Source organism: Zosterops lateralis (assembly GCF_965231275.1).
Source record: "Zosterops lateralis genome assembly, chromosome: 4".
In the NCBI taxonomy this organism is placed as follows: Eukaryota; Metazoa; Chordata; class Aves; order Passeriformes; family Zosteropidae; genus Zosterops; species Zosterops lateralis.
Window position 1 is genome coordinate 73,834,598 of NC_139765.1, and position 27,420 is coordinate 73,862,017.

The following is a 27,420-nucleotide window of genomic DNA, read 5'->3' on the forward strand; positions in this document are numbered from 1 at the left end:
GCACAAAATCCAAGGGGTTTATAAAGCTAAAATAGGAAATCCAGGGCACAAATGCCTGGCCACTCCAACTTCCAACATTTTTGTACTCCAGGGAGAATAAAATGGTGCATTTAAAACAAAACAATGAAAAAAAGTGAATATTCCATAGGATTCCCTGAGAAAGCAGGAAAGCAGCAGACTGAGTGTTTGGATGGGGTGTTGGAAACATCCACAAACCCCACCATGCCTTTAAATCCTGTCTATTTGGGAATTTGGCTTGTCAGCACACAAACCACCCCAGTTCCAAATCCCAACCAAACCCCAAGTCTGTCTGGACACCATTAAATTGGGAATTCTCCAAGAATATTCCAAAATGCCCGGGCCAGCAATTCCTTACTGGATTTTGTCATTGGCTTCCCAGGCGTCCAATATCCTCTGCACCAGGCAGCACTTCTGGAACAGCTGTGGGGAAAAAGGGAGAATATTCAGGATTTTCCGAAGGAGAATTGTGGATCCTTCCCCTGCTCAAGAGCTGGAAAGTTCTTTGTCCCAAAATTTATAGTAATTTTTACAAAAAAAAAAAAAAAAAAATGGGGATCATTTTAATACTAAATAGGGATCATTTTAATAAATACCAAGGGTTTTACAGGACCATTAAATAAGGGGAGTTTTAATGGGAAGCTGCAAATCAAGTCACAAAAGCAACGACAGCTCCACGAGGACCATAATAAATAATAATAAAACCCACTACAAATGACAATAAATAATAATAAAGCCCACTAAAAATAACAAAGCTTGCTAAAATTTGATAATAAATAATAAGAATCACCAAAAAAAAGGGCAATAAATTATAACAAAACCCACTAAAAATTACATATAAAAATAAATAGTAACAAATCCACACTGAGCCAAGTGGAATAGCCCATCCCAGAGATCCCTGGTGACCCCAGCCCCATCTCAGAGATCCCCTGCTGATCCCAAGGATCCCTGGTGACCCCATCCCAGAGATTTCCTGGTGACCCCAGTCCAGAACCCCTGGTGACCCCAGCCCCACTCTCACATGGGTGACCCCAGCCCCACCCCAGGGATCCCCTGCTGATCCCAAGGATCCCTGGTGACCCCATCCCATTCCAGGACCCCTGGTGACCCCAGCCCCACTCCTGGTGACCCCTGGTGACTCCAGCCTCATTCCAAGACCCCGGTGACCCCATCCCAGGACTCCAGTGACCCCAGCCCCGCTCCTGGTGACTCCAGCCTCATTCCAAGACCCCGGTGACCCCATCCCCATCCCCGGTGACCCCATCCCAGGACCCTGATGACCCCATCCCCATCCCCAGTGACCCCAGTCCATCTCTCACGTGGGTGACCATGACGTTCTCGCTGGCCGTGGCCGGGGGCTCCGAGGGCTCTGAGGGCTCCGAGGGCTCTGAGGGCTCCGCGGGCTCTGGGGCCGCGTTCCCGCTCGGAGCCTCCTCTTTGCTGCCCGGCTCCCCCGGGCTGGGCTTCCCCTCGTGCACAGAGTGGGAAAGGATGGCTGCTATGGACAGCTCCACTTGGAAATGCAAAAAGTTATTCCACGTGTATTTAAAAAATAAATCCTGGAGGAGAAATGAGAGATGGGGGAGTTTACTTGGGATAATTTTTCCTGGTTTTAACTATCAGTGATATTTAAGGATCTTCCCAACTCAACTCATCCCAGGATTCTGAGACTCTGGGATATTAAACTGTTGCCCAAGTGGTTGTTTGATCAGCAATTCCACCCCGTTTCCCTGCTACATGCCAGCACACACTGCTGCCTGGGCTCTGCATTCCCAGGGTGCTCAGTCTGTCAGGAAATCAGTGAATATTCCCAATAAATGGAGCACTTGGGAATCCTCTCACACACAGCACAGACACACTGAATAAAACAACTTAACTCTGCTGGGGCTGAATGAATCTGAGGAAAAATTGGAACTAAATCATTGCTAAGGACGGAATTAATTCTCTTAAGGCTGCCCAGATTCTGGGAGGCCTTTTCCAGTCTCGGGGATCCTGGGAGATAATTAATCTCTCATCATTCCAGGAGCTCACACACAAAGCATAGACTATTTCACACCTTCTCCACTGAACTAACACGGAACTGGAAGTGTGGGGCTCAGTCCAAAACCCCAAACAGTCGGATCTGGGTCACAAAAGCTCCTCGCTGGAGCAGATAAGGGAAAACACAGGACTTTGGCCGCTGGCACAAACCCTGCCCAGAAGGGCTCCCAGGTGGGATTCCCCCCGTGGCCCCGGGTACTCACAAGTAACAAGTCCATGGTGCCCAGCCTGCAGAGCTCCTGGTTGATGCTGGGGGTGTTGGTGTGCAGCAGCGCCGCGATCAGCCGCGAGCCGTGCAGCCGCGCGTTCCCCAGGGGCTCCTCCAGCACCCCCAGCGTGGTCAGGATGGCCGGTTTCTGGGGAGCAGGGGGGGCGCTCAGGGAGGGACAACGCCCCACAGTGCACGGGCACAGGGGCTCTCCCTTCCATGGTGCCCAGTGAAGGGACACAGGAGATTCAGCTTCACCCGGGGAAAGAGCTTTCCATGGAGGGGGCAGAGCCCTGGACCCACTGCCCAGGGAGAGGCTGAGTCCCCAAACCCAGCTGGACATGTCCCTGTGCCACCTGCTCCAGGTGACCCTGCCCTGCAGGGGGTAGCACTGGGTGATCCCTGACAGCCTCAGCTGTTGTGGGATTTTTGGATTTAACAGAACATGTTCACTTCAGGAATGTTCTCTACAGAGAAATCTAAACCACTTTCCCAATAAGATGGTTCTGGAGCCACTAGGAGATTTGACTTCCAAATCAAAAGATTAAAATCCAACTAAATACTGAAAGTTCCCTCCTCTCCATCCCTTCCCATCTCCATCCCCCTAGTCCCAAAGACTTCCCTGAACAAGACCCTCAGACTCCTGCTGCAGATTATTGCTGCAGACTCCTGCTGCCCCACCCCTGCAGGCCTGAGCTGCAGAATCTCCCAGCCGTGTGTCCCTGTGGAGCTGGAGCCCAGGAGTGCAGGCTGTACCTTGGGTGGGCGCAGCAGCAGCTGGTGGAAGTCCTTGAGGCGGGGCTCGATGCCGTGCAGGATGCTGCTGTTGACAGCGTAAGACCTCTCGAATCCCTGAGTGTACGAGTCCATCAGGCCTTCCACCCTGAGGGGACACTGCCATTCACTCAGGGTCCACTCACAGCTCCCTCTTCCCACTCTGAGCAACCAAGTGATGCTCCCAACCCAGTCCATCCTGGGATTCTGGGACTTTATGACATTAAACCATTGCCCAGCTCAGTGTTTAATCAGCAATTCCACTAAAACCATTTTCCTTCCACACTTCCCGCATTCCATCTTCCTTGTCCAGGGGCCCAGAGCTGCCCCCAGTATCCAGAGGTGGAGATTTTGTTAAAGAGCCTCCAGTGACACTGCCCATGTCAGTGGTTTTCTCTTCAAAAGTGAGGATGAAAAATAATAATGTTCAGCTCCTGAATACATTCCCACACCTGCATGATATTGATACTATTATATTAATTATTTCTATTATTTATTATACTGTATTAGTTAATATTGGTATCATTTCCCAGGTGCTGCTCACACAACCAAACCTGTGCCGAGGTCAGGGGGAGCTGACCAGAAATAACCTCCCAGCAGAGCTGGCAAACCACATTCCCAGAGCATTTCCTGGGGTTCCAAAGTCCCAAACACTTCCAAAGGAAACGGCTCAGCAAGAGTTACCTAAGAAATGCTTGTTCCTCCCACTGTCCCAGGGTGCTCCCAGCACCGTGGATCTCGGGCACTGCCAGGGATCCAGGGACAGCCACAGCTGCTCTGGGCACCCTGTGCCAGGGGCTGCCCACCCTCCCAGGCAGGAATTCCTCCCCAAGTTCATCTAGAACTCCTCTCTTCCAGCTTGAAGCCGTTCCCTGTGTCCTGGCACTGCCTGTTCTTTTGTGCCCCCAGGCTGGAGCCCCCAGGCGATCCTGCTGACTCGGTGATCCCAGTGATCCCAGCAATCCTGGTAATCCCAGTGACCCTGGTAATCCTGGCAATTCTGATAATCCTGGGTGGTCCCAGTGACCCTGGTGATTGTGGTGATTCCAGTGACCCTGGTGACCCCAGTGGTCCCAGTGATCCTGGAAATCCTGGTAATCCCAGTGACCCCAGCGATCCCAGTGACCCCAGGGGTCCTGGTGATCCCAGTGACCCCAGGGGTCCCAGTAAGTAATCCTGGTAATCCCGGTGATCCTGGTGACCCTGGTGATTTCAGCGATCTCTGTGACACCGGCATTCCCAATGACCCCAGTGATCCTGGTGATCCCAATGACCCCATGACCCCGGTAATCAGTGACCCTGGCAATCCCAATGACCCTGGCAATCCCAGTGACCCCGGTAATCCTGGTGATCCCGGTAACCCCAGTGCCCCGCGGCGGTCCCGGTGATCCCAGTGATCCCAATGATCCCGGTGCCCCGCGGCGGTCCCAGTGATCCCAGTGATCCCAGTGCCCCGCGGCGGCCCCGGCTCACCCCGAGCGCCGCGTTTCCAGCAGTGTCAGGAGCACCTGGGTTCCGTTCACGATGCAGGTCTCGCTCTGCTCGCCATCGAACATGTTCCTGAGGAGCTGCTCCACGCACTCCTGCCTGGGGACACAGGGGACACTCACACGGGGCCGGGGCTGCTGCAGCCTCTGCTGGGAACCAGGGAGGGCAGGGGGAACATCCCACTGCTCTGTGCCAGCACCAGGGAATGATGGCTGGGAGAACAGGAGGATGAGGCCAGCCCTGATCCCCAGCTCCAATTCCCCACCACATCCCAGTCCCGTCCATCGGTGACAGCTCCCCAAAATCCAGCCCTTGGGAATCCCTTCCCTGCCTTCCCCAGTCCCACGTCCAGCCAAACCCAGCAGCCCTGGAGTTCACAGCCCAATCCTGACTGTTTCCTAACATTGCAAAAAAAGTCTCCTTTCCTTGGGTATAAATAAAATATGAGATGAAAAAATGTAAAAAAACAGCTGAATAATTAATGAGGGAGCATTATTTGAATAAGGAGCATCTAAATACCCTCTGTCAGCAGAGCAGGGGAGGCAGAGGCAGGAAAAGCAGTTTTCTGTAATGAATCAAATTCCCTTTGCTGCACCCAGCCAGCAGCTCCTGAACCTTGGATCATTCCCTGACCCCACCTCCTTCACACTGATCATTCATTCCTGGCTCAGGGATGATAAAAGTTAACCAAAACCCAAAAGGTCCCTGGGAGAATTGGCCAGGAAGGGCAATGAGCTTTGTGACCTTCAGCAGAAACAGAAGAGGAGCAGAAGAACCTCTTTGCCCAAAATGCTCCTTTATTTTGAGCAGGAATTCTGGAGATGGTTCCTGGAAGAGCAGGGTCCCACAGTCCTCTCCAAAACTACCAAGAAAGCCTAAAATTACCAAAAAAATCTGGAAGTGCCACATCTTCCATGGCCATTCCCTAGCACAGGATCCTGTCAGGCCATGGATCTACCTCACTCCTGCAGGAGCAGTGAGGGAAATTAAGGATTCATGGAAGAGCAGCAGGTCCTGGCAGGGGCAGAGCTCCATGACAAGCCCAGGATGGTCCCAGTGGCTCCCCAGGGCTGGGATGATCCACATCCCATTCCCACCTGTAGCTCCTGTCCCAGGAATTATCCCACAGACATGGAGGAACTGACAGCCCTGGATCAGGAGCAAAGATCCCCAAGGCCACCTAAATTCAGAGCTCTGGGTGGACAGAAATATCTCAGGGGAACTGGGAGCCCCAGTCCCTTCCACGGCTCCTCCCAGCCCTTTCCTGATGAAATGTTGCCTCCAGGCCTAAAAGAGCCTTTTTTAGTTCCAGTCTCCTGGAGAATCTCCCAGAGTTTTTAGGTTTGAAGCAACGATAAGAAGCAGAAAACACAGCACATAAATAATTGAATGTTCATTGCAAAGAGCAAAGGAACAACAGCAGGAATGGAGCAGAACTGGGAAAATCAACATTTCTGGTACACAGTGAACGTTATCTGGGAAATCAGGGAGTCAGGGAATGGGCCGGGTGTGGGGAAGGGACCCCAAAGCCCCTCCAGGGCCATGGCAGGGACACCTCCCACTGTCCCCAGCCCAGCCCCAGTGTCCAGCCTGGCCTTGGCCACTGCCAGGGATCCAGGGGCAGCCACAGCTGCTCTGCCAATTCCAGCCCAGACAGGAATTCCCAATTCCCAATCTCCCACCCAGCCCTGCCCTGTCATTCCTGTCATTCCTCTTGTCCTGGCACTCCAGTTCTGGATTAACAATCCCCTTTGGCTTCCTTTGAGATCCCTTCAGACCCTGAAGCTGCTGTGAGGTCCCCAACAACTCTCCCTTCTCCAGGCTGAAATTCTTTGGGTTTTCCCTCATCGTGGATCAGGCTGGGACCTTTGGGCTCCCTGACCCCCTCTCCTGCCTCTGGACAGAGCCCCAAACCCCAAAATCCCCAGATCCCATTCAGTGCTGCTGCAGCTCCACAGGAACATCCCTGCTCTGTCTGCTCCCTGCAGAGTGACCCAGGAGCCCTCCCAGTGCCCCCAGTGCCCCCAGTACTCACGATTCCAGTGCTGTGAGAAGTGGATCTGGCTCTGGGACATCCTGGAGCTGAGTGCTCTGGTCTCTGCTCAGCCTGATGATGTCACACAGGGTCTGGGAAGCGTTGGATTGCCTCTGGGGACAGGGACAGGAGATGTGTCAGAGCCAGGCCTGGCCAGGCTGGGATCAGTCCCATTCCTGCTCCCCTGCAGTTACTCAGGGCTGGACACTCCTGGAAGCAGCAGCATCCACAGGCTTTGCACTCAAAGGAGACTGGCCCACACGAGACCATCAAGAGCAGTTCAGGAGCTCAGGGATGAGGATTCCTTTTTCTCCCCTCAATCCTGGTGCTCACCTGCACATTGGCAACACAAACATTCCATCCTTCCTCCCACTGCTCAGCTCTCCTGCTGGGGAAAACCCTTCACCACCGAATTCCTGGGGTTTAAAAGGCTTTCCAGGGCTGTTTGAGGAATTCATCCTCTGGTTCTGCCCATCAGTCAAAGCCTCTCTGGAGCTGCTGTGCCTCAGCATCTGCTCCAACACAAATCCATGGGGATGTTCCCAGTTCTCCTCTCACAGAGGGAAGTTTGCCTGGGATGAGCTGAGGGAACTGGGCTCAGAGAAATGCATTTTCTGGATTTTACAACTGAATTCCTACTCAGGGCTAAAAAGATTTGAAAATGGCATGAAGTGGCTGATTTGAAAGGATCTTCCAGGAACAGCAGATTCCTCCCTAATCCCAGGGAGTCCTCACTGCCTGTAGGTTTGAGATGAATTGAGGCAGCAGAACCAAGAAATTGGGAGTAAATAAGTCAAAAGGAGATGAAACCACCCCAAACCCCCACACTTAGTGCTGAGCACAGGATGGGACATCCCAAGGCCATCCCCAGTGGCTCCTCCACAGGTCACTGGGACAAGGAAAATGGAAATCTCCAGGATCCTGCAGGACCCAGCAGCACAAACCCCCAGCCCTGGTGCCACTCACATCCTCGTCCTGGCTCGAATGGATCAGCTCCACGAGTCTCTGGATAATCCTGGCTTCATTCAGCCACTGCAGGGAAAAGAGCAGGACAGAAAATCCTCGTTGGATGCTGGAACTCAGAACAAGAGGAGCTCTGGGAAGCTCTGCAGGAAGGGGAAACTCTTCCTCCCCTCTCCTAATCCCATCCCTGAGGCAGGGACAGGGATGGATTTGGATTTGCATCAGCATGGATGGGGATGGATTTGGATTTGCATCCTGCCATGGAACTAACACAGAGCCCTGTGGGTAACACGGAATGCTCCAGGGACAAACAGCCCCATCTGAGCAGCAGGGACAGAACCCATCATGTTCTCCCAGCAGCTCCTGCTCGTCCTGCAGCTCACACTCAGCAATTCCTTCTCCTGCCAGGTGCTGGAACAGCTGTCGCTGTACCTTCACCTTGCTGCACAACTTCCTGCTCTCCATGCAAACCATTCCCTATCTCCCCTACCAACCCAGGCAAACCAGGAATGTCCTCTCCAAAGGTTCCCTTCCACTCCTCCCTCCCAGCCCCACCTGCAGGCTCAGCCCCTCATTCCCCATTTCCCTTCACATCCCACCCCTGTTCCAGGAAAACTGCTGGATGTGTGACATCCTGCAAACTCATCCCAACCATGCCCAAACTCAGCATTCTATGCCTGAGAAATGAGCAAACTGCCATTACAAGAAAAAACATTTCCAGGGATGGGTCTGGAGCCCCTCAGCCCCCAGGGATCCAGGCTGAGAGAGCTGGGAATGTTCACCTGGAGAGGAAAATGCTCCAGGGAGAGCTCAGAGCCCCTGGCAGGGCCCAAAGGGGCTCCAGGAGAGCTGCAGAGGGACTGGGGACAGGGACAGGACACAGGGAATGGCTTCCCACTGCCACAGGGCAGGGCTGGATGGGAGATTGGGAACTGGGAATTCCTGTCTGGGCTGGAATTGGCAGAGCAGCTGTGGCTGCCCCTGGATCCCTGGAGTGGCCAAGGCCAGGCTGGACACTGGGGCTGGGCTGGGGACAGTGGGAGGTGTCCCTGCCATGGCAGGGGTGGCCCTGGGGGGGCTCTGAGCTCCTCTCTAACCCAAACCATCCCAGGATTCCTTGTTTCTATGATTCCTTAAGCATGGTAAGGAATTACACTAATTATTGTCGCAATCAATGTCTGAATTTCTGAACACTGGGAAGAACACAGATTCCCTTCTCTCTTTAGCTGGGCTAAAGAGAAGTTGCTCCATGGAAAAATGAGTGAGAACCCCTTTGGTGCCAGGAGTGACCCAGGCTGCTGCTCTGGAGCCGCAACGGGGCTGAGGGACCCCAGGGAGCGACTCCAGCCCTGAGGGTGGATCTGCTGCTGGGATAACACCCCCACAGAGCCCGTGTGTCCCCGGGCAGGCAGGGCAGGGGCTGGCAGGGCAGGACAGGGGCTGGCAGGGGAGGCCCTCACGTTGAGCACGTCCTGGCGCAGCGCCGTGGGCTCCACGCAGCTGATGAGGCGCAGCAGCAGGTCCATCATGGCAGAGGTGTCGATGTGCTTTAGCACCAAGCTCAGGAACTTGTCCTTTTTCCTCAAAAATGAGATCACCTGTGGGAACAGGAGCCTGCATCAGCTGCCAGTGGGACACGCAACTCCCTCACAGCTCCCTCACAACTCCCCTACAACTCTCTCCAAACTCCCTCGCAACTCCCCTAAAACACCCTCACAGCTCCCCCACAACTCCCTCACAATTCCCTCACAATACCCTCACAACTCCCTCAACAGCCCCCTCACAATTGCCTCACAACTCCCCTACAACTCCCTCAAAACTCCCTCACAACTCCCTCAACAGCTCCCTCACAACTCCCCTACAACTCCCTCAGAACTCCCTCACAATTCCTGGAGCTTCTCCTTGTGTCTCTCAACCACTAACCTTGGGTTGGGAACTCTCCAGGGAACAAGGGAATAATTTTTATTCCAAGGCAACACCAAATCAGATCTTTTCAGCCAACTTTTCCCCCCTCTGTGCCACGGAGAAAGCCAAGGCCGTGGAAATAAATGGAGCTGGAGAATTTTCCTTTCCTCTCAAGCTCCCTACCAGGCAGCACTTAAAACCCCAGTTTTTACTGGGATGTGAGCATTCCTGAATCCCTGTTCAGCCCTTCCATAAGGATGAGCCTGAGGGCTGGTTTATAGATTGGGATGACTCTGATGATCCCCAAAATGCTTTGCTATGAAAAGTGAGGCTTTAGCTGTGGGAGATCCCAACCCAAAACTCTGAGAAGAGTCTGTCCACGCCATCTCCCTGCACTGAAGAATCCCGAGAACTTTCCAGAGACTCCATTTCACCTCTGGTCTTAAACCCACCCCCAGGAACAACAGCAGTGCCAGGGACCTCCCCGGGCAGGCACAGACCCCAGCCCTACCTGTTCTGTTTTCCGTGCAATGAGGTTCCCGATGGTCTTGCTGAAGAAGCTGGCGAGGAGGGGGTTCAGGGGGGGCTCGTGGTCCAGGAAGTCGTAGAGGATGTTGAGCAGGGTCTCGTCCCCACCCAGTTTGTCGTTGATCTGCGGCACGTCCGAGGTGAGCAGCTCGCAGGCCGTGTTGGGGTACCTGCAGGGACACACCCACAGGTGAGATGGAAACTCTGGGACCTGCCCCCTGCAAAGGGCTCAGCAGGGGAGGGAATTCCTGCCTGGCAGGGTGGGCAGCCCCTGGAATGTTGGGAAAGATGGGACAGGAAGGGCTTGCGAATATGATTGCCTAGTAAGAAATACTGGAGATGTAAAACCTGTGAGTGAAATCCACAGATGCCCCTAAACTGGCGTCACTGTGGTGATGATCACACTGGCACAGCTGTGGCTGCCCCTGGATCCCTGGAGTGGCCAAGGCCAGGCTGGACACTGGGGCTGGGCTGGGGACAGTGGGAGGTGTCCCTGCCATGGCAGGGGTGGCCCTGGGGGGGGAGCTTTGGGGTCCCTTCCCACCCAAACCATTCCATGACTGATTCCCTCTGGTGAGGACACTGTTCCCACAATGGCTTATTCCTGATTTGTGACTAGACCAGGTTTCTACACCAGGATCTTTCCCAAGCTCTGCACTCCAAACAAACCACTGTAACACGTCCAGGCCAGCTGGGAGCTTTGACCCTTTCCCTGCACCATCCCCTTCCCATTCCTCCTCCTGCTCCTGCAGCTCCAGCCCTGAAGGTTCCAAAAGCCCCTCAGGCCCCACTGCTGCTGTTCCAGGCTTGGCGCTGCCCAAGGTGCTGAGGCTGAGGATGTCACTGTCACTAAGCCAGAGGGACCTTCCATCCTTTACAGCCCCCAAGGGACATCAAAGAGACCCATTTCTCCTTTTCCTGGCTCCTCCCATGCAAAAGGCATCCACAATTCCTCAAGATCTGCGTGTGGAGCCTCCCTGGGATACACATCCCATGGACAGGGGAGAAATGGGAGCTCCCCCTGTCCCAGCAGGTTCTGCTCCTGCAGCTCTCACAGCTCCAGGTCTGATCCAACCCCTCACCATTCCCATTCTGGCACCACATCCCAGGCCTGGAGGTTTCCAGGCTGCAGGGAACTCACCTCACCCCAACTCCCTCTGTCCCCACAGGCCCTGGGAGCTGAGCTTCCCTCACCCCTGGGCTCAGCAGTTCATTGGCAGATCCAAGATTCACACTCTCCTTTCCTGCTCCAGCCTTCTTTCAGGTGTTTAATACCACAAGTTCTGCTTGGATGGGGATTTACTGGGGACTTTTCCTCTTTGCAGTTTCCCCTGTGAACTTTATGAACTTCCATCTCACTGTTCCAGGGATAAAAACTTTATGTGATCCCTTCTCACACACCCTGAGCCCCAGATCCCTCTAAAGCTATCGAGTTTCTCCCTGTTCCACTTCACAAACTTTCGTAACTTTTCCTAAAGAGCCAAAAGTGGAATTCCAACTGGATTTACACAGAGCCCATTCTTCCTCCTCAGACTTTATTTATCCCAAAAGCTCCCCTGGTTTCTACCAAGCTCAAACCCTCCTTCCCCTCTCCAGGCTCTGGAGATGCCTCTGGGCCTGCCCTGCCTGGGAGTTCCAAGTGCTGCCAAGAAAATGTTCCATGAACACTCGGTGTCCCAGGGGGAATTTCCTTCTTGAAACCTCTGTCCTTGTCCCCCCATTCCCTCATTCTTCACCTCTCTGGTTACAATCAGGGAATCCTGGGATGGTTTGGGTGGGAAGGGACCCCAGAGCCCCTCCAGGGCCACCCCTGCCATGGCAGGGACACCTCCCACTGTCCCCAGCCCAGCCCCAGGGTCCAGCCTGGCCTTGGCCACTGCCAGGGATCCAGGGGCAGCCACAGCTGCTCTGCCAATTCCAGCCCAGACAGGAATTCCCAGTTCCCAATCTCCCATCCAGCCCTGCCCTGTGGCAGTGGGAAGCCATTCGCTGTGTCCTGTCCCTGTCCCCAGTCCCTCTGCAGCTCTCCTGGAGCCCCTTTGGGCCCTGGAATGTGCTGGAAGCTCTCCCTGGACCCTTCTCCTCTCCAGGGGAGCATTCCCAGCTCTCCCAGCCTGGATCCAGAGCAGCTCCAGCCCTGGGGGCAGCTCCTCCTCTGGACCTGCTCCAGGTCCTTCTGCTGCTGTCTCCTTCTGCTGCTGGTCCCAAATCCACCTTTCAGAGCAGGATCTTGTACAGCAGCCCCAGGATACTCCAAGTTTTTACCCCACACATTCCCAGGTATTCACTCACCTGGGAACAGCCACCTCACACTGTTGCCAACTCTCATCCCAAACCAAACCTGAACGTGGCATTTCTGTGCCTTTCCACCAACACCAACCCCAGTCCTGATCCATTCCCACCAGAAAAAACCTGCCCAGTTTTATTTATTTATAGTCAGAGCAGCCTTTTATTTTTATATAAACTTCACAAAGGCAAACAAACTCCCCAAACCCAAATGTCAATATTTTTGAGTATACATTGGGTTAAAAACACATAAACACAACTTTGGTGAGAAGCAAACCCCTGTGAAGAGCTCAGTGTGGTCTGAGCAGAGGCAGGGAGTTGTGATCCCTGAAATCAGCAGGATCTGGGACGTGCAGCACACTGAAAATATCCCAGATTTTATTCATTTTCCAGCTCACTTTGTTCTGTGGGATTGGAAACCCATTGAGTTCAGAGATTTCTACCTCTTGTGCTTCCCTTTCCTATAAAAACTTACTCAAGGGGCTTTGGATTTTGAGGGAACAGCAAGATAAATTTTTTGGGGACATTATTTGAGATAGGATTTTTTGGGGGACATTATTTGAGATCTGATCACTTGAGACATTACTTGAGCTGTGTTTTTTTGGAGACATTATTTGAGATATGATTTTTGGGGGGGGGACATTATTTGAGATAAGATTTTTTGGGGACATTATTAGAGATAGGATTTTTTGGAGGGGACATTATTTGAGATCTGATCATTTGAGACGTTACTTGAGCTATGCATTTTTGGGGGACATTATTTGAGATAGGATTATTTTTTTGGGGACATTATTTGAGATACGATTTTTTTGGGGGGACATTATTTGAGATTTGATCATTTGAGACATTACTTGAGGTGTGTTTTTTTGGAGACATTATTTGAGATATGATTTTTTTTGGGGGGGACATTATTTGAGATTGGATTTTTTTGGGGGGGGGATATTAATTGAGATTGGATTTTTTTGGGAACATTATTTGAGGTTGGATTTTTTGGGGGGACATTATTTGAGATCTGATCATTTGACACATTACTTGAGCTGTCTTTTTTTTTTGGAAACATTATTTGAAATAGGAATTTCTTTTTGGAGACCAACTCCATGTTAAACCATCAAAAAAACCAACAAATGCTGACAATTCCCTGCAAAACACCCAAAATGCTGAAACACCCCCAGCACCCAAAGCCTCCCTCGCCCCCAGGAGGTGCCACCCCTGGCAGTGGGGACAGAAGCAGGAGGAATCTCCGTTTCCAGCCCCAGCTGGGGTGTCCTGGGGAGCAGGGAGCCAATACCTACTTGAATCGGACCTTCTCGTCCATGTCCACGGGGGGCTCGTGGGTGATGAGGGTGACCAGCTGCTCCATGCAGTGCTGCTGGCACAGGAAGTCCAGCAGGCGCCGGTTCTGGGCCTTGCATTCCTGCAGGACGTCATCCTCGTCCATCAGCTCCTCCAGGCTCACATCCTCCTTGTCCAGCAGCTTGTCCACGTGTGACGTCGTGTTCAGATCAAACTTCCAGAACATGGTGATGGGACGTGGCTGCCTGTGGTGGGGAAAGGGCTGGTTACTGCTCTGCTCCCACCTGGGACCCTCAGGGGATCACTGAGGGCAGAGGGAGCTCTGAGATCACCCAGCCCCACCACCAACCCCATCCACAACCTCTCTGTGTCCTCAAGGGCCACGTCCATTCAGTGCTTGAACTATTCCAGAGATAGGGGACTCCACCCCTACCCTCAGCAGCCCCTTCCAGTGCTTTCCAACCCTCCTGCGGAAGGAATTTCCTAAAATCCAACCTGAAGCTGCAGCTCTGGAGAGCCCTGGAGGGGCTGGAGACTGTCCAGGGAAGGGAATGGAGCTGGGGAAGGGTCTGGAGCCCCAGGAGGGGCTGAGGGAGCTGGGGAAGGGTCTGGAGCCCCAGGAGGGGCTGAGGGAGCTGGGGAAGGGTCTGGAGCCCCAGGAGGGGCTGAGGGAGCTGGGAAGGGGCTGAGCCTGGAGAAAAGGAGGCTCAGGGGGGACCTTGTGGCTCTGCACAAGTCCCTGCCAGGAGGGCACAGCCAGGGGGGATTTGGGATCTGCTCCCAGGGAACAGGGACAGGAGGAGAGGGAACAGCCTTGGGGAGGCTCAGGGTGGCCATCAGCAGGAATTTCCCCATGGAAAGGGGGCTCAGGCCTTGGAAGTGCCCAGGGAGGTTTGGGTGCCCATCCCTGGAGGAGTCCAGGGAATTCCTGGAGGTGGCACTGAGTGCTCTGGGCTGGGGACAGGGTGGGGATGGGGCACAGCTGGGACTGGATGGGCTGGGAGGGCTTTTCCAGCCTCAGGGATTTGGGGATTCTGGGATTTCAGCAGTGAATTTCGGAGCTGGGAGCAGCCATCTGAATGTTCAACCTACGTGACACTGCAGTGACAGCACTGCTGGGCTCGGTGTGTTCCTCACAAACTGTTCTTTGGGTATTTTTAACCATCTCTGCTTGGTTATAAATTCACCGAGGGAAAATCTGGCACCAAAGGCCTTCAGTGAAGGAGGTTTGGGGGCTCAGTCAACCCAAATGCAGAAATAACCCCTCCATTGGTGTGGAATCCACATGGAATTCTCACCTTCCAAACTGACAACCATTGTAATCCTGGCAATTCCACAGCTTTCCTGAACTTGTTAAACATCTCTAGGAAAAGCTGCCTGACCTTCCCTGGGAGAGTGGAGAGGGGCTGGGCTGGAGTTCCCAGAGCAGCTGTGGCTGCCCCTGGATCCCTGGCAGTGGCCAAGGCCAGGCTGGACACTGGGGCTGGGCTGGGGACAGTGGGAGGTGTCCCTGCCATGGCCCTGGGGGGGCTCTGGGGTCCCTTCCCACTCAAACCATCCCAGGATTCCCTGATTCCATGGGATCTGTCACTTCTCCCACCTCAGTACTTTAATTTAGGTCACTTTTGCCAGCAGTAAAGCAGAGCTGTTTTCCCTTTGTCAGGTGGACACTCAAAGCTTTTCCCAGCTGCTGATTTTATTTCTGGAATATCCGATGAGATCAAAACCCACGAGGGCTCAGGAGAGCAGCTCTGTGTCAGTCCCTGCTGTGGGGTTGCTGTGATTCATTCCATGGAGCATTTCCAAACCCAGGGATATCCCAGTACCACCCCAAGCCCTGTTTTTGCCACCAGGGCTCTGCAGGAGCTGCAGGGCTGGGAGGGAGGGGAGAGGCTGCAGCCAAGGAGAGCCCCACGGCAACCCCTGTGTGCACCAGGCCGTGGGGCAGCTCATTAACAACAGCAATTAGAGATCCTCGGGTGGGCACCAAAACATCAGGGAATCCTGGGATGGTTTGGGTGGGAAGGGAGCCCAGAGCCCCCCCAGGGCCACCCCTGCCATGGCAGGGACACCTCCCACTGTCCCCAGCCCAGCCCCAGTGTCCAGCCTGGCCTTGGCCACTGCCAGGGATCCAGGGGCAGCCACAGCTGCTCTGCCAATTCCAGCCCAGGCAGGAATTCCCAGTTCCCAATCTCCCACCCAGCCCTGCCCTCCCTCCTGAGGCCACCAGGGAAGGTGATTTCTGTAAATGTCTTTGGGCCCCATCTGGATTAAAGCCCCCCTGTCCCACCACAGCAGCACCAGTTTCCAACCCATAAATTAATTCCTGTTAATGATAAAAAGCAGCATTGGGGTGTTTGAATTGTTTGGGACAATGCAGGGGAGATTTAACCTCCCTGTTCCAAGACTAACAAACCCTGCCTCCTCAGGGCTGGGAATATTCAATTCCCTGCCAACCAAATTCCAGCTGGGCTTATAGGAAGTTCCAACAAGTAATGCACTTGCTGCTAAAGACCCCAAACAAAGGGCTCCTTTTGCCACCTCTGTTCTGTTCAGTTCTTTGCCTCCTTCTCCATCTGCTCAGGAGCTGGGAGGAGGGGGCTTATTTTATTTTATTTGTTATTTTATATGGTATTTTGTATGGTATTGTATATGGTATTTTGTATGGTATTGTATATGGTATTTTGTATGGTATTCTGTATGGTATTTTTTAAAATTTAATTTTATTTCATTTCATTTTCCACCCTTCCCAGAGCCATGTCCTGGACAGCACCTGCCCCAGAGCTGTTCATTTGCATAAAGGACAAAATCAATGTTTTACACAAAGTGTTCTGAGCCCGAGGAGTTCCTGGCTGGGAATTCCAGTGAGGAATTTATCCTTTAATTATTTATTTTTCAGGGATGATCTCCCAGCCTCCTCCTGCCGGCAGTCCCAGGGAATGGCTCCTTCAGCACATCCCAAGGGACCCGGGCTGGTGACAGTGACAGGGTCACTCCAGGTGACCCCAAAGGGACCCGGGGTGGTGACAGTGACAGGTCAGTCCCAGTGACCCCAAAGGGACCCGGGGTGGTGACAGTGACAGGGTCAGTCCCAGTGACCCCAAAGGGACCCGGGGTGGTGACAGTGACAGGGTCACTCCAGGTGACCCCAAAGGGACCCGGGGTGGTGACAGGGACAGGGTCAGTCCCAGTGACCCCAAAGGGACCCGGGGTGGGGACAGTGACAGGGTCACTCCAGGTGACCCCAAAGGGACCCGGGGTGGTGACAGTGACAGGGTCAGTCCCAGTGACCCCAAAGGGACCCGGGGTGGGGACAGTGACAGGGTCACTCCAGGTGACCCCAAAGGGACCTGGGGTGGTGACAGTGACAGGGTCAGTCCAGGTGACTCCCTGCTCCCAGAGCCTTTCCCAGCCCCTGATCCCACAGCTCCAGGGGTAGCCAGGCTGGATTGCTGTGATTTCCCCCAGGGCTGTTCCCAGTCAGTTCTGTGTCACCAAGGGCTGCCCTGAGCCTCAGCAAACACAGGCACACACAGAACACCCACAGCGTTTTCCAACCTTTCCGAAATGCTCTCTGCACCCCAAGGCCAGGAAAAGTGAACACAGAGGGGCAGGAACCCCCAGGGAACTCCTCCTGGGAACTGGACAGAATTCCCAGGATTTACTGAGTTTTTAGGCCCATTTAAGACCATTCCTGCTAAAATAAAACACTGAATGTTTTCACTAGGTGGGAGCACATGGAAGTGCCGAGGGAAGGAAATTCCCACAGAGTTTCAGGATCCTCCTGCCATCCCAGTAACATCCAGTACAAAATCCCAAAGGCAGCCCCAACTCCAGCAGCTCTGGCCCAGCTGAACAGGTCCCAGTTTCATCCAGGGTGGATTTTAGCCTGGACAGACACAGATTCCTGATGGGAATTTCAAGCTTATTCTTTTTTTTTTTTTTTTTGCCAAGTTTTAATACAAAATCTCCCCTATTTCCTCCATAAGAACCAATAATTTTAAGTTTTGCTACACAAATCAACAAAAAAACCCCAAAATTCCCTCCAGTTCCAGTATGGGAAGAAGTCTGGAGCACACCAGGATCACACCTCCATCCAAGAGGTCTCCACCTTTAATCCCAGTTATCCAGTAACAGGGAATAAAACTTCACTTTACTGAAGCTGCTGAACGTGAAGCCCCAAATCAGCTTTTTCAGCAAACTGCCCCACCACTGGAAAATCCACCCGGAAAACACAGATGGACGAGGCCAGGCTGGTCAATGGCTCAGCTGAATTCCCACTGAAGGGCTGAGCAGGGAATTCCCAAACATCCTCAGAGCAGAACTCTCTCCCTTTGGTGACTCAGCAGCAGGATGAAAGATTAGAAATGAATGAACACAAATCAGAAATAGGAAAAGGCACAGGCAGATCCCAAACCAGGGCCAGTGGATTTGGGAGTGATCCCAGAAGGAAGAGGAACAGCAGGGAACCTGCTTAGGACATAAAAATAATTAGGCTGAGCCTACCAAAGCTGCCACAAGGACCAGGGTGCTCCAGGCTCCATCCAGCCTGGCTTGGACATTTCCAGGGATCCAGGGGCAGCCACAGCTGCTCTGGGAATTCCATCCCAGCCCCCACCACCCTCCCAGCAGGAATTCTTTCCCAATATCCCACCAAACCTTTCTAATCTGTGCATCTTTAACTCATCACCTATTCCCATGGGAGAACCTGTTTTACATAAAATCTCTCCCTTTGGAGCATTAGGGAGGCTTTTCCCAAATCAATTCCCGACAGGAAAATGCCTGAGTCGGCCACTCCAGTGCTGGCACTGCTCCCACTGCTCCCACACCTGCAGGGAATCCCAGGGCAGTGAATCCCCAGTGGAATTCCAGCTGCAGGAAAGGGCAGCTCCTCCTGTGTGCCCTGAGCTGCTCGGCTGGATGGTTCCCATTCCTGCCCTGGGGGATTCCAGTGAGAGATCCCGGCCTGTTCCCTTTCCCTGCCCCACAAGGAGTGGCACTTCCACAGGGAATTCCCTGTAACACCCACAGCAGTGCCAGGAGAACAGGGAAACAAGCAGGAGTTCCAGGCTCTTCCCAGATTATGGACCTGAGCTCAGGTTCTGAGTGGCACTTCCCAGTTGAGCCTGGTTTTAGGGATGATCCTGACCAGCACACCGTGAATCCCAAAATCCCTGGGGCTGGAAAAGCCCTCCCAGCCCATCCAGTCCCAGCTGTGCCCCAGCCCCACCCTGTCCCCAGCCCAGAGCACTCAGTGCCACCTCCAGGAATTCCCTGGGCACCTCCAGGGATGGGCACTGGGCACTCCAAACCTCCCTGGGCAGTCCCAAGGCCTGAGCTCCCTCTCCATGGGGACAAAGCCAGCCCAGGCCCAAGGGTGGCACAGGGACACAGGGACTGAGCTCCTCAGTGGGGATTCCATCCCCAGGAACATCCCTGGGACACCACAGTCCCCTCTCATATGACTCCAGGGATTAAATATCAGGATTAACCCCAGGAGCCACAAGAACTGAGCCCCAGTATCACAGAGCTCACCCTCTTTACTGGGAATTAATTTGTCCCTTAATGAGGAACTTCACAGGCCCTGGACAGAAATCCCCCAGTGCTGGGCTGAGCCCCCAGGGGGGACCCTGTCCCTGTGCCCAGGTGAGGCCCCACCTGCAGAGCTGCCCCAGCCCTGGGGACGCAGCAGCAGCACCTGGAGCTGCTGGAGAGTCCAGAGGAGGCCCCGGAGCTGCTCCAGGGCTGGAGCCCCTCAGCCCCCAGGGATCCAGGCTGGGAGAGCTGGGAATGCTCCCCTGGAGAGGAGAAGGGTCCAGGGAGAGCTTCCAGCACATTCCAGGGCCCAAAGGGGCTCCAGGAGAGCTGCAGAGGGACTGGGGACAGGGACAGGACACAGGGAATGGCTTCCCACTGCCACAGGGCAGGGCTGGATGGGAGATTGGGAACTGGGAATTCCTGCCTGGGCTGGAATTGGCAGAGCAGCTGTGGCTGCCCCTGGATCCCTGGCAGTGGCCAAGGCCAGGCTGGACACTGGGGCTGGGCTGGGGACAGTGGGAGGTGTCCCTGCCATGGCAGGGGTGGCCCTGGAGGGGCTCTGGGCTCCCTTCCCACCCAAACCATCCCAAGACAAAGGGACAGGGAGATGTTCCTACCTTCAGTAGAAGTTTCTTCAAACGTGAAATCTCCTCCACGGACAGAGAAACATTTGGGTTACAGTTTGTGGAATAGACCCAGCTTCAGGAAATGGGTTTTCATCCAGTGTGAATTTCTTTGCAAGCTCCCAATCCTGGAAAAGATTTTAAAAAGTTACCAATCACCAAAGGCACCTGAGGGTCAAAGGTTTTTATTTTTATCCCTGAATGAACTTCTACAGAACCTTTCAGCACAAAGAACTGGCAGAACACCATCACCACAGGACCCTCCCAGTTCTCCCAGTTCCCCCTCCTGCAGCACTGGGGAGGTGTGAACTGCCCTAGAGGTGCTCAAGGCCAGGCTGGATGAGGCTCAGACAACCAGGGATGGTGGAAGGGGATCAAAAGGAAAAGGCCAAAGCTGGATCAGCCCAGGAGCTCCCCCACAACTCCAGAGCTGGGCTTTAACCACTCTCCTGAAATCCAGGAATTGCTGGTGTGCTGTGGGTACACCCAAACTGAGACCAACCAGCACGAGGTCCCTGCAGCAAATGGAAATCCAATTTAACGTGAAAATAATCCTCCAGTCAGTGAATACTTAACTGGAGGTACAACATCTTAGTAAGAAAAAACAGGGGAGTAGTCTGGGGTTTGGGTGAAAGGAGGAGATAACCAAAGGAGTGTAAGATCAGATTTCAGCTTCTTCACACCCTGTCACTCTGTGTCACCACAGCCAGCACTGCTGCCACCATCCCATGTCACTGCCGTGTCACCACAGCCAGCACTGCTGCCACTGCTGTGTCAGCACAGCCAGCATTCCCTGCCACCATCCCATGTCACTGCTGTGTCACCACAGCCAGCACTGCTGCCACTGCTGTGTCACCACAGCCAGCACTGCTGCCACCACCCCCTGTGTCACTGCTGTGTCACCACAGCCAGCACTGCTGCCACCATCCCATGTCACTGCTGTGTCACCACAGCCAGCACTGCTGCCACTGCTGTGTCACCACAGCCAGCACTGCTGCCACCACCCCCTGTGTCACTGCTGTGTCACCACAGCCAGCACTGCTGCCACCATCCCATGTCACTGCTGTGTCACCACAGCCAGCACTGCTGCCACTGCTGTGTCACCACAGCCAGCACTGCTGCCACCACCCCCTGTGTCACTGCTGTGTCACCACAGCCAGCACTGCTGCCACCACCCCCTGTGTCACTGCCATGTCACCACAGCCAGCACTGCTGTCACTGCCGTGTCACCACAGCCAGCACTGCTGTCACTGCCGTGTCACTGCTGTGTCACCACAGCCAGCACTGCTGTCACTGCCGTGTCACCACAGCCAGCACTGCTGTCACTGCTGTGTCACTGCTGTGTCACCACAGCCAGCACTGCTGTCACTGCTGTGTCACCACAGCCAGCACTGCTGCCACTGCTGTGTCACCACAGCCAGCACTGCTGCCACCACCCCCTGTGTCACTGCTGTGTCACCACAGCCAGCACTGCTGCCACCACCCCCTGTGTCACTGCCATGTCACCACAGCCAGCACTGCTGTCACTGCCGTGTCACCACAGCCAGCACTGCTGTCACTGCCGTGTCACTGCTGTGTCACCACAGCCAGCACTGCTGTCACTGCCGTGTCACCACAGCCAGCACTGCTGTCACTGCTGTGTCACTGCTGTGTCACCACAGCCAGCACTGCTGCCACCACCCCCTGTGTCACTGCCATGTCACCACAGCCAGCACTGCTGTCACTGCCGTGTCACCACAGCCAGCACTGCTGTCACTGCCGTGTCACTGCTGTGTCACCACAGCCAGCACTGCTGTCACTGCCGTGTCACCACAGCCAGCACTGCTGTCACTGCTGTGTCACTGCTGTGTCACCACAGCCAGCACTGCTGTCACTGCTGTGTCACCACAGCCAGCACTGCTGTCACTGCTGTGTCACCGCAGCCAGCACTCCCTGCCACCATCCCATGTCACTGCTGTGTCACCACAGCCAGCACTGCTGTCACTGCTGTGTCACCACAGCCAGCACTGCTGTCACTGCTGTGTCACCACAGCCAGCACTGCTGCCACCACACATCACTGCCAACACTCATTCCCACAGCAGCCAGACCCTCCAGGTGTCAGGACCAGGGCGGCAGCAGGAAGGGAGCTGTCTCTCCTTCGGGAAGGAGCGTTGGCCAAACACCCAAATGACTCACCCCAAGTTCAGTGGGAGCACAACCCAAAGGGGTTCAAGAGGTGCTGATCTGCAGCTGCTCCCAAATATCCCAAACACACACAAAGAGCTGTGGCTGGCATTGGAAAGGCACCGTACCAAAAATACAAAAAAATTAAAAATATCAATCAGGAGTGAAAATCCATTCTGTATAAATCAGGGAATCCTGGAATGGTTTGAGTGAGAAGGACCTCAAAGCCCCTCCAGGGCCACCCCTGCCATGGCAGGGACACCTCCCACTGTCCCCAGCCCAGCCCCAGTGTCCAGCCTCCCTTGGGCACTGCCAGGGATGGGGCCAGAGTTTCCAGGGACATGGTTCAGCTCCAAGCACAGTGAAATCAAAGTGTGCTGCAGCTTTTCCACACATCTGTGTGCCAATACCCCGTGAACAGAGCCCATCTTCCCCACCTTGGCTACACCTTCCATGCCTTAGGACAGATGGTCCAAAGATATTCCAGAGCCTTTCCATGGAATCCACTCAGGCGAGTAAGGAAAGCGCGTTACTGAGCAGAATAAACCCCACTAAAACCCTCTCCAGTGCCTTTGGAAAAGCTTTTATACATTAGCAAGTCATGAACAACTGTTCAATACATCCCAGCTCCTCTCCTGAGCTCTCCTCAGGGAATTTTCACCTGGAGGGTGGAATCTGCAGAGCCCAGGAGGGGCAGATCCCTGTCCTGTGGATATTCCTGTGGATATTCCTGTGGATATTCCTGTGTGTAACAGCCCTGCTGGACACAGGGGTGAGCCCAGGAGGGCAGATCCCTGTTCTGTGGATATTCCTGTGGATATTCCTGTGTGTAACAGCCCTGCTGGACACAGGGGTGAGCCCAGGAGGGCAGATCCCTGTTCTGTGGATATTCCTGTGTGTAACAGCCCTGCTGGACACAGGCTCAGAGCCCATCCCAGAGCCTGCACGAGGATCCCTGATGAGCCAGCAGGGATGGGCTCCAGCAGAGCCTGGATCCTTTCCCGTGCCCCTCTGCCTAAGGGAGCTGGGAATGAGAAATTCCTCAATAAAGACAATCAAAAGGTCCATTTAACCCTTAACCATGAGCCTCAGGAGAGGAACAGAATTCCTGCCTTTCCCATCCGTCCCATGGCACATCCCAGGAGGCAGCAGTGGGACGGATGGGAGCATTTGGGAAAGGACAGGCATGTACAAAGCCCAGCTATTTTTAACAAAATTTAAAGTCTTCCCACTGCCTCAGTTACTTTATCATGGTTGATCAGAAATATCAACCCAGATGAGCTAAATTCAACCTTTTATATAAGTTAGAACTTCCCTCAAGACTTCACTGATAAAGGAAAAGTTTGAGCTGTTGGAATCAAGGAAAAGCAGCATCTCCCAGAACTGCTGACAGGAGACCAGAACAACCACAAACTATTTCCTAATCATTGTCCACTCACATCAATTTTGGGATTAATTCAGCCTCTTCACACCTGCTTTAAGAGCAGTCCATACAAAATCCCAAAATCCCTGAGGCTGGAAAAGCCCTCCCAGCCCATCCAGCCCCAGCTGTGCCCCATCCCCACCCTGTCCCCAGCCCAGAGCACTCAGTGCCACCTCCAGGAATTCCCTGGGCACTTCCCCAAACCCCCCTGGGCAGCCCCTGCCAAGGCTCAATACAGTCAAAGGAAAAAAAAACAATAATCCCAGCCTAGAACAGTTGGACTTCTCAGTTTCTTCTCTCCAGTAGAAGTGAGTGATGCAAAGACCAGGGAAAACGGTCCAGAGGTTTTCCCATTTTGGGGTTTTTATACCATCAACACCTGCACTGACTTTCTGAAGTTGGGGTTTTATGACACATTCAGCTCTTCCCTAACCCTCCCTGTGTCTGCCAGGAATTCAGGGATTAAAGGGTGGAAGAGCTGTAAAACCCTCCAGGTGACCACAAACATCAACTGACCGAGATGGTCACTCCAGATAGTCCTGATTAACTCCAACCCACAAACTCCTGCAGCCCATTCCTGCCTCCACACAGCCCTGAGCGCACTGGGATGGGCTCTGCTCTCTGCTGCTTCCTCACTCCCAGTAAACAAAGAAATAAATACATACAGATCCTTCCACCAACTCTTCTGAACCTCAACCGTAATACGGGAATTGAAATATTCCCAGAGCCATTGGTTCTAACAGTAAATAAACAACAGCTGAGATAAACTGCTGGACACAGCCCAGGGAGCACGGAGCTGCTCCAGGGCTGGAGCTGGGCTGGGAGAGCTGGGAATGTTCACCTGGACGGGAGAAGCTCCAGGGAGAGCTCAGAGCCCCTGGCACGGCCTGAAGCGGCTCCAGGAGAGGGACTGGGGACAGGGATGGAGGGACACAACAAGGGGTCACTGTCCAGTGTCCAGCCCGGCCTTGGCCACTGCCAGGGATCCAGGAGCAGCCACAGATTTTCCTCTGGCAATCCCAGCCCAATTCCCAAGATCCCATCCATCCGTGCCCTGTGGCAGTTTTCTGGAGTTCCTGTTCCAACCCCATGGAGGAGCCAGCCCACTCCTCTCTGCCTGAAGGCTGCTGGCTCTTCCCAGCCCTGGCTCATCCCTAAATCCGCTCCTCTTGGCAAACATCACCTCAGCTCTTCCTTCATCAGCTCAGGGTCACAGCAACAGCAAATTTCTTTTCCTCTGCATGTGGACATTTGGAAAACGATATGCAAATCATGAGATCCCTGGAATGATCCTGGTAACTGGAGAAGCCACCAAGACCAGTTACTATTTTAAACTCTTGGCCAAGCTCTGGGAATCTTCCACAGGAGCTGATCCAGCACACAACCAGCACCTTGTGGTGCCAGAGCCCTGCTCCAAATCTTTTTACATCTCCATGGAGCTGTGCCAGGGGAGGGACAGGATGGATTTAAGGGAAAGGTTCTTTTCCAGAGGGTGCTGGCACTGCCCAGGCTCTCAGAGAATGGGCACTCTGAGGCTGCCACAGCTCTGCTCCCAGGGGTGCCAGGCTGGGGTTGTTGGGGTGTCTGTGCAGGGACAGGGCACAGGGAATGGCCAGAGCTGTGCCAGGGGAGGGACAGGACAGATTTAAGGGAAAGGTTCTCCCCCAGAGGGTGCTGGCACTGCCCAGGCTCTCAGGGAATGGGCACAGCCCCAGAGCTCCAGGAGTGTTTGGACAGCCCTGCCAGGGATGGACAGGCTGGGGTTGTTGGGGGGTCTGTGGATGGATCCATCATCCCTGTGGATCTCTCTGGGGCCCCACAGCTCAGGAGATTCCCTGGGCAGGAGTGAGGTGTTCCCAGATCCATCATCCCTGTGGGGCCCCACAGCTCAGGAGATTCCCTGGTTCCCTGGGCAGGAGTGAGGTGTTCCCAGATCCACGATCCCTGTGGGGCCCCACAGCTCAGGAGATTTCCTGGTTCCATGGGCAGGAGTGAGGTGTTCCCAGAGGCTGGATCCATGGTCCCTGTGGGGCCCCACAGCTCAGGAGATTCCCTGGTTTTGTGATCAGGAGTGAGGTGTTCCCAGAGGCTGAATCCATCATCCCTGTGGGGCCCCACAGCTCAGGATGTCCCACAGTTCTGTGGTTCCAGGTACAGCACAGGATGGATGTGCAGTGTTGTGGTTCTCCAGTCAGACACTCAAACCACAGCAGGTCCCTCCCCGAGGTGAGGCAGCCCAGGAGTTCCCAGTGCAGTTACTGATGGCAATGAACTGCCCACAGCTCAGGGGCTGTTGTTGCTGTTGTTGCTGTTATTGTTGTTATTATGGTTATCCCAGGCCAGCAGTGCCTGGGAAGAAGCTGCAGCCTGCAGTGCATCACCTACAGGGATACAGAGGGTGACCAGTGTCCCACTGCTGCCTGGTGACTGCCAGGACAGGGACAGAGTCATTCCCAGCCCCTCCCCAGCTCCTGCAGCACAGCCAAGTGCTCCCAGCTGGAATCCAGCCCTGATCCATCCCCAGACCTGTCAAGACTCCCAGGAAAGCAGGCAGGGAGCGCTGCCAGGCTCATACATAACACCCCGCTGCCACCTCACAACAATTTACACTCACCAGTATTTTTATCCCCAAGCTCTTCCCAAGAAACTGGATCATTTGGGTTATCAACGTTTCTCGACTGCACAATTTCACTTCCCTAAAAAGGACCCAGCTTTCCTTGAGAGAAGCAAACAGCATCCAGAATTCAGAGCACCCTGTCAGTGTCTGGGGTCAGCCCTGATGGGGGGGTACAGGCACATCTCAGAGTCCTCCTCCTGTGAGGGCTGGAGAAGGGAGACAGAAAGTCACCATCCTACAGAATTCAGCAGGAATTTCCCCATGGAAAGGGGGGGGATCAGGCCTTGGAACTGCCCAGGGAGGTTTGGAGTGCCCATCCCTGGAGGAGTCCAGGGAATTCCTGGAGGTGGCACTTGGGGACAGGGTGGGGATGGGGCACAGCTGGGGCTGGATGGGCTGGGAGGGCTTTTCCAGCCTCAGAATTTCTGGGATTCAGTCTGCCAGGGGAAGAGAATCATGAGCCACTCAGTCATTTCAGAGCTCAACCTCCTCAGGCTCCCACCTCAGACTCCTGTGGAACACACTCTGTCTCTGCTCCCAAGATGGAACAATTCCCATATCCATCTTTAACACAGCAAAGATTGAATCCAAGACCTCTGTGGATTTCTCTTCAGAGGAACGGTGGAGGCACAAAAGATGGTGAGAAACTCCAAAGGAAGAAAGGAAATGCTTCCTACATAAATCCTGGAGCCCAAGGCCAGGCTGGATGGGGCTGGAGCAGCCTGGGACAGGGGGAGGTGTCCCTGCCATGGCAGGGGTGGCCCTGGAGGGGCTCTGGGGTCCTTTCCCACCCCCAGCAGTCTGGGATTCCAGGATTCCACAATCCCAGCCCCTCAAATGGCACCATGGCAGGAGCCCATCCCACCCAGGCACGAGGAACAGCCAAGCACAGGGGCTGCGGAAGGTTCTCCACCAAGGGGCAGCCCTGGGACACCCTCCCAAGTGGCAGCACACAAACAAAACAGCTCCTCTGACATCAGCATTTTACATAACTCCATTCTCATCCAGCACCATCCCCTCTGCCTCCCTGGTTTGCCCAATTCTTTCTGGAATCCCTGAGTAAAGGCAAAGCAGGACACACCAGAGGCCTGGAGGCAGTGATCCCACCTCGCTGGGGGTTCACCATTGCCACACACCCCCAGAGAGGCACTTCAGCTCCCTGAGACATCCCCTGCCCAAGCTGCTCATTGAAAACCACTCAGATACACTTAAAATTCACAGATAAAATTTATTCTCAACTAAAATATTTCACCACTTTGCCAAGAATTTTCCTTTTGTTTTCCCCTTGTGAGCTATGAAGATGAATTTCTTCATTATTCCTTCACATCTGACAAATTAAAGAGATCTCTGCATTTGCATTACAAAATCCTGGCACCATTTAGGCTGGAAAAGCCCTCCCAGCCCATCCAGTCCCAGCTGTGCCCCATCCCCACCCTGTCCCCAGCCCAGAGCACTCAGTGCCACCTCCAGGAATTCCCTGGGCACCTCCAGGGATGGGCACCCAAACCTCCCTGGGC

General features: G+C 54.1%; 1 protein-coding gene across 2 annotated transcripts in view; it reads right to left on the bottom strand.

Moving 5' to 3' along the window:
- The window catches only part of PPP6R2 (protein phosphatase 6 regulatory subunit 2), a 56,053-nt gene that overhangs the window by 14,946 nt on the left and 13,687 nt on the right, over positions 1 to 27,420 (bottom strand). Inside the window, exons 1-12 of one of the 2 annotated variants that reach the window (XM_083860079.1) lie at positions 25,901 to 25,922; positions 19,694 to 19,827; positions 13,538 to 13,783; positions 9,943 to 10,129; positions 8,987 to 9,124; positions 7,530 to 7,595; positions 6,564 to 6,676; positions 4,514 to 4,627; positions 3,023 to 3,149; positions 2,262 to 2,414; positions 1,338 to 1,577; positions 377 to 441 (exon numbers count right to left, since the gene is read on the bottom strand). In XM_083860079.1, the coding sequence (XP_083716205.1) occupies positions 377 to 441; positions 1,338 to 1,577; positions 2,262 to 2,414; positions 3,023 to 3,149; positions 4,514 to 4,627; positions 6,564 to 6,676; positions 7,530 to 7,595; positions 8,987 to 9,124; positions 9,943 to 10,129; positions 13,538 to 13,764 (1,430 nt within the window). In that variant the 5' untranslated portion in view covers positions 13,765 to 13,783; positions 19,694 to 19,827; positions 25,901 to 25,922. Of the gene's footprint in view, positions 1 to 376; positions 442 to 1,337; positions 1,578 to 2,261; positions 2,415 to 3,022; positions 3,150 to 4,513; positions 4,628 to 6,563; positions 6,677 to 7,529; positions 7,596 to 8,986; positions 9,125 to 9,942; positions 10,130 to 13,537; positions 13,784 to 19,693; positions 19,828 to 25,900; positions 25,923 to 27,420 lie in introns of those variants that run through there. The other variant, XM_083860078.1, reaches the window with a different exon arrangement.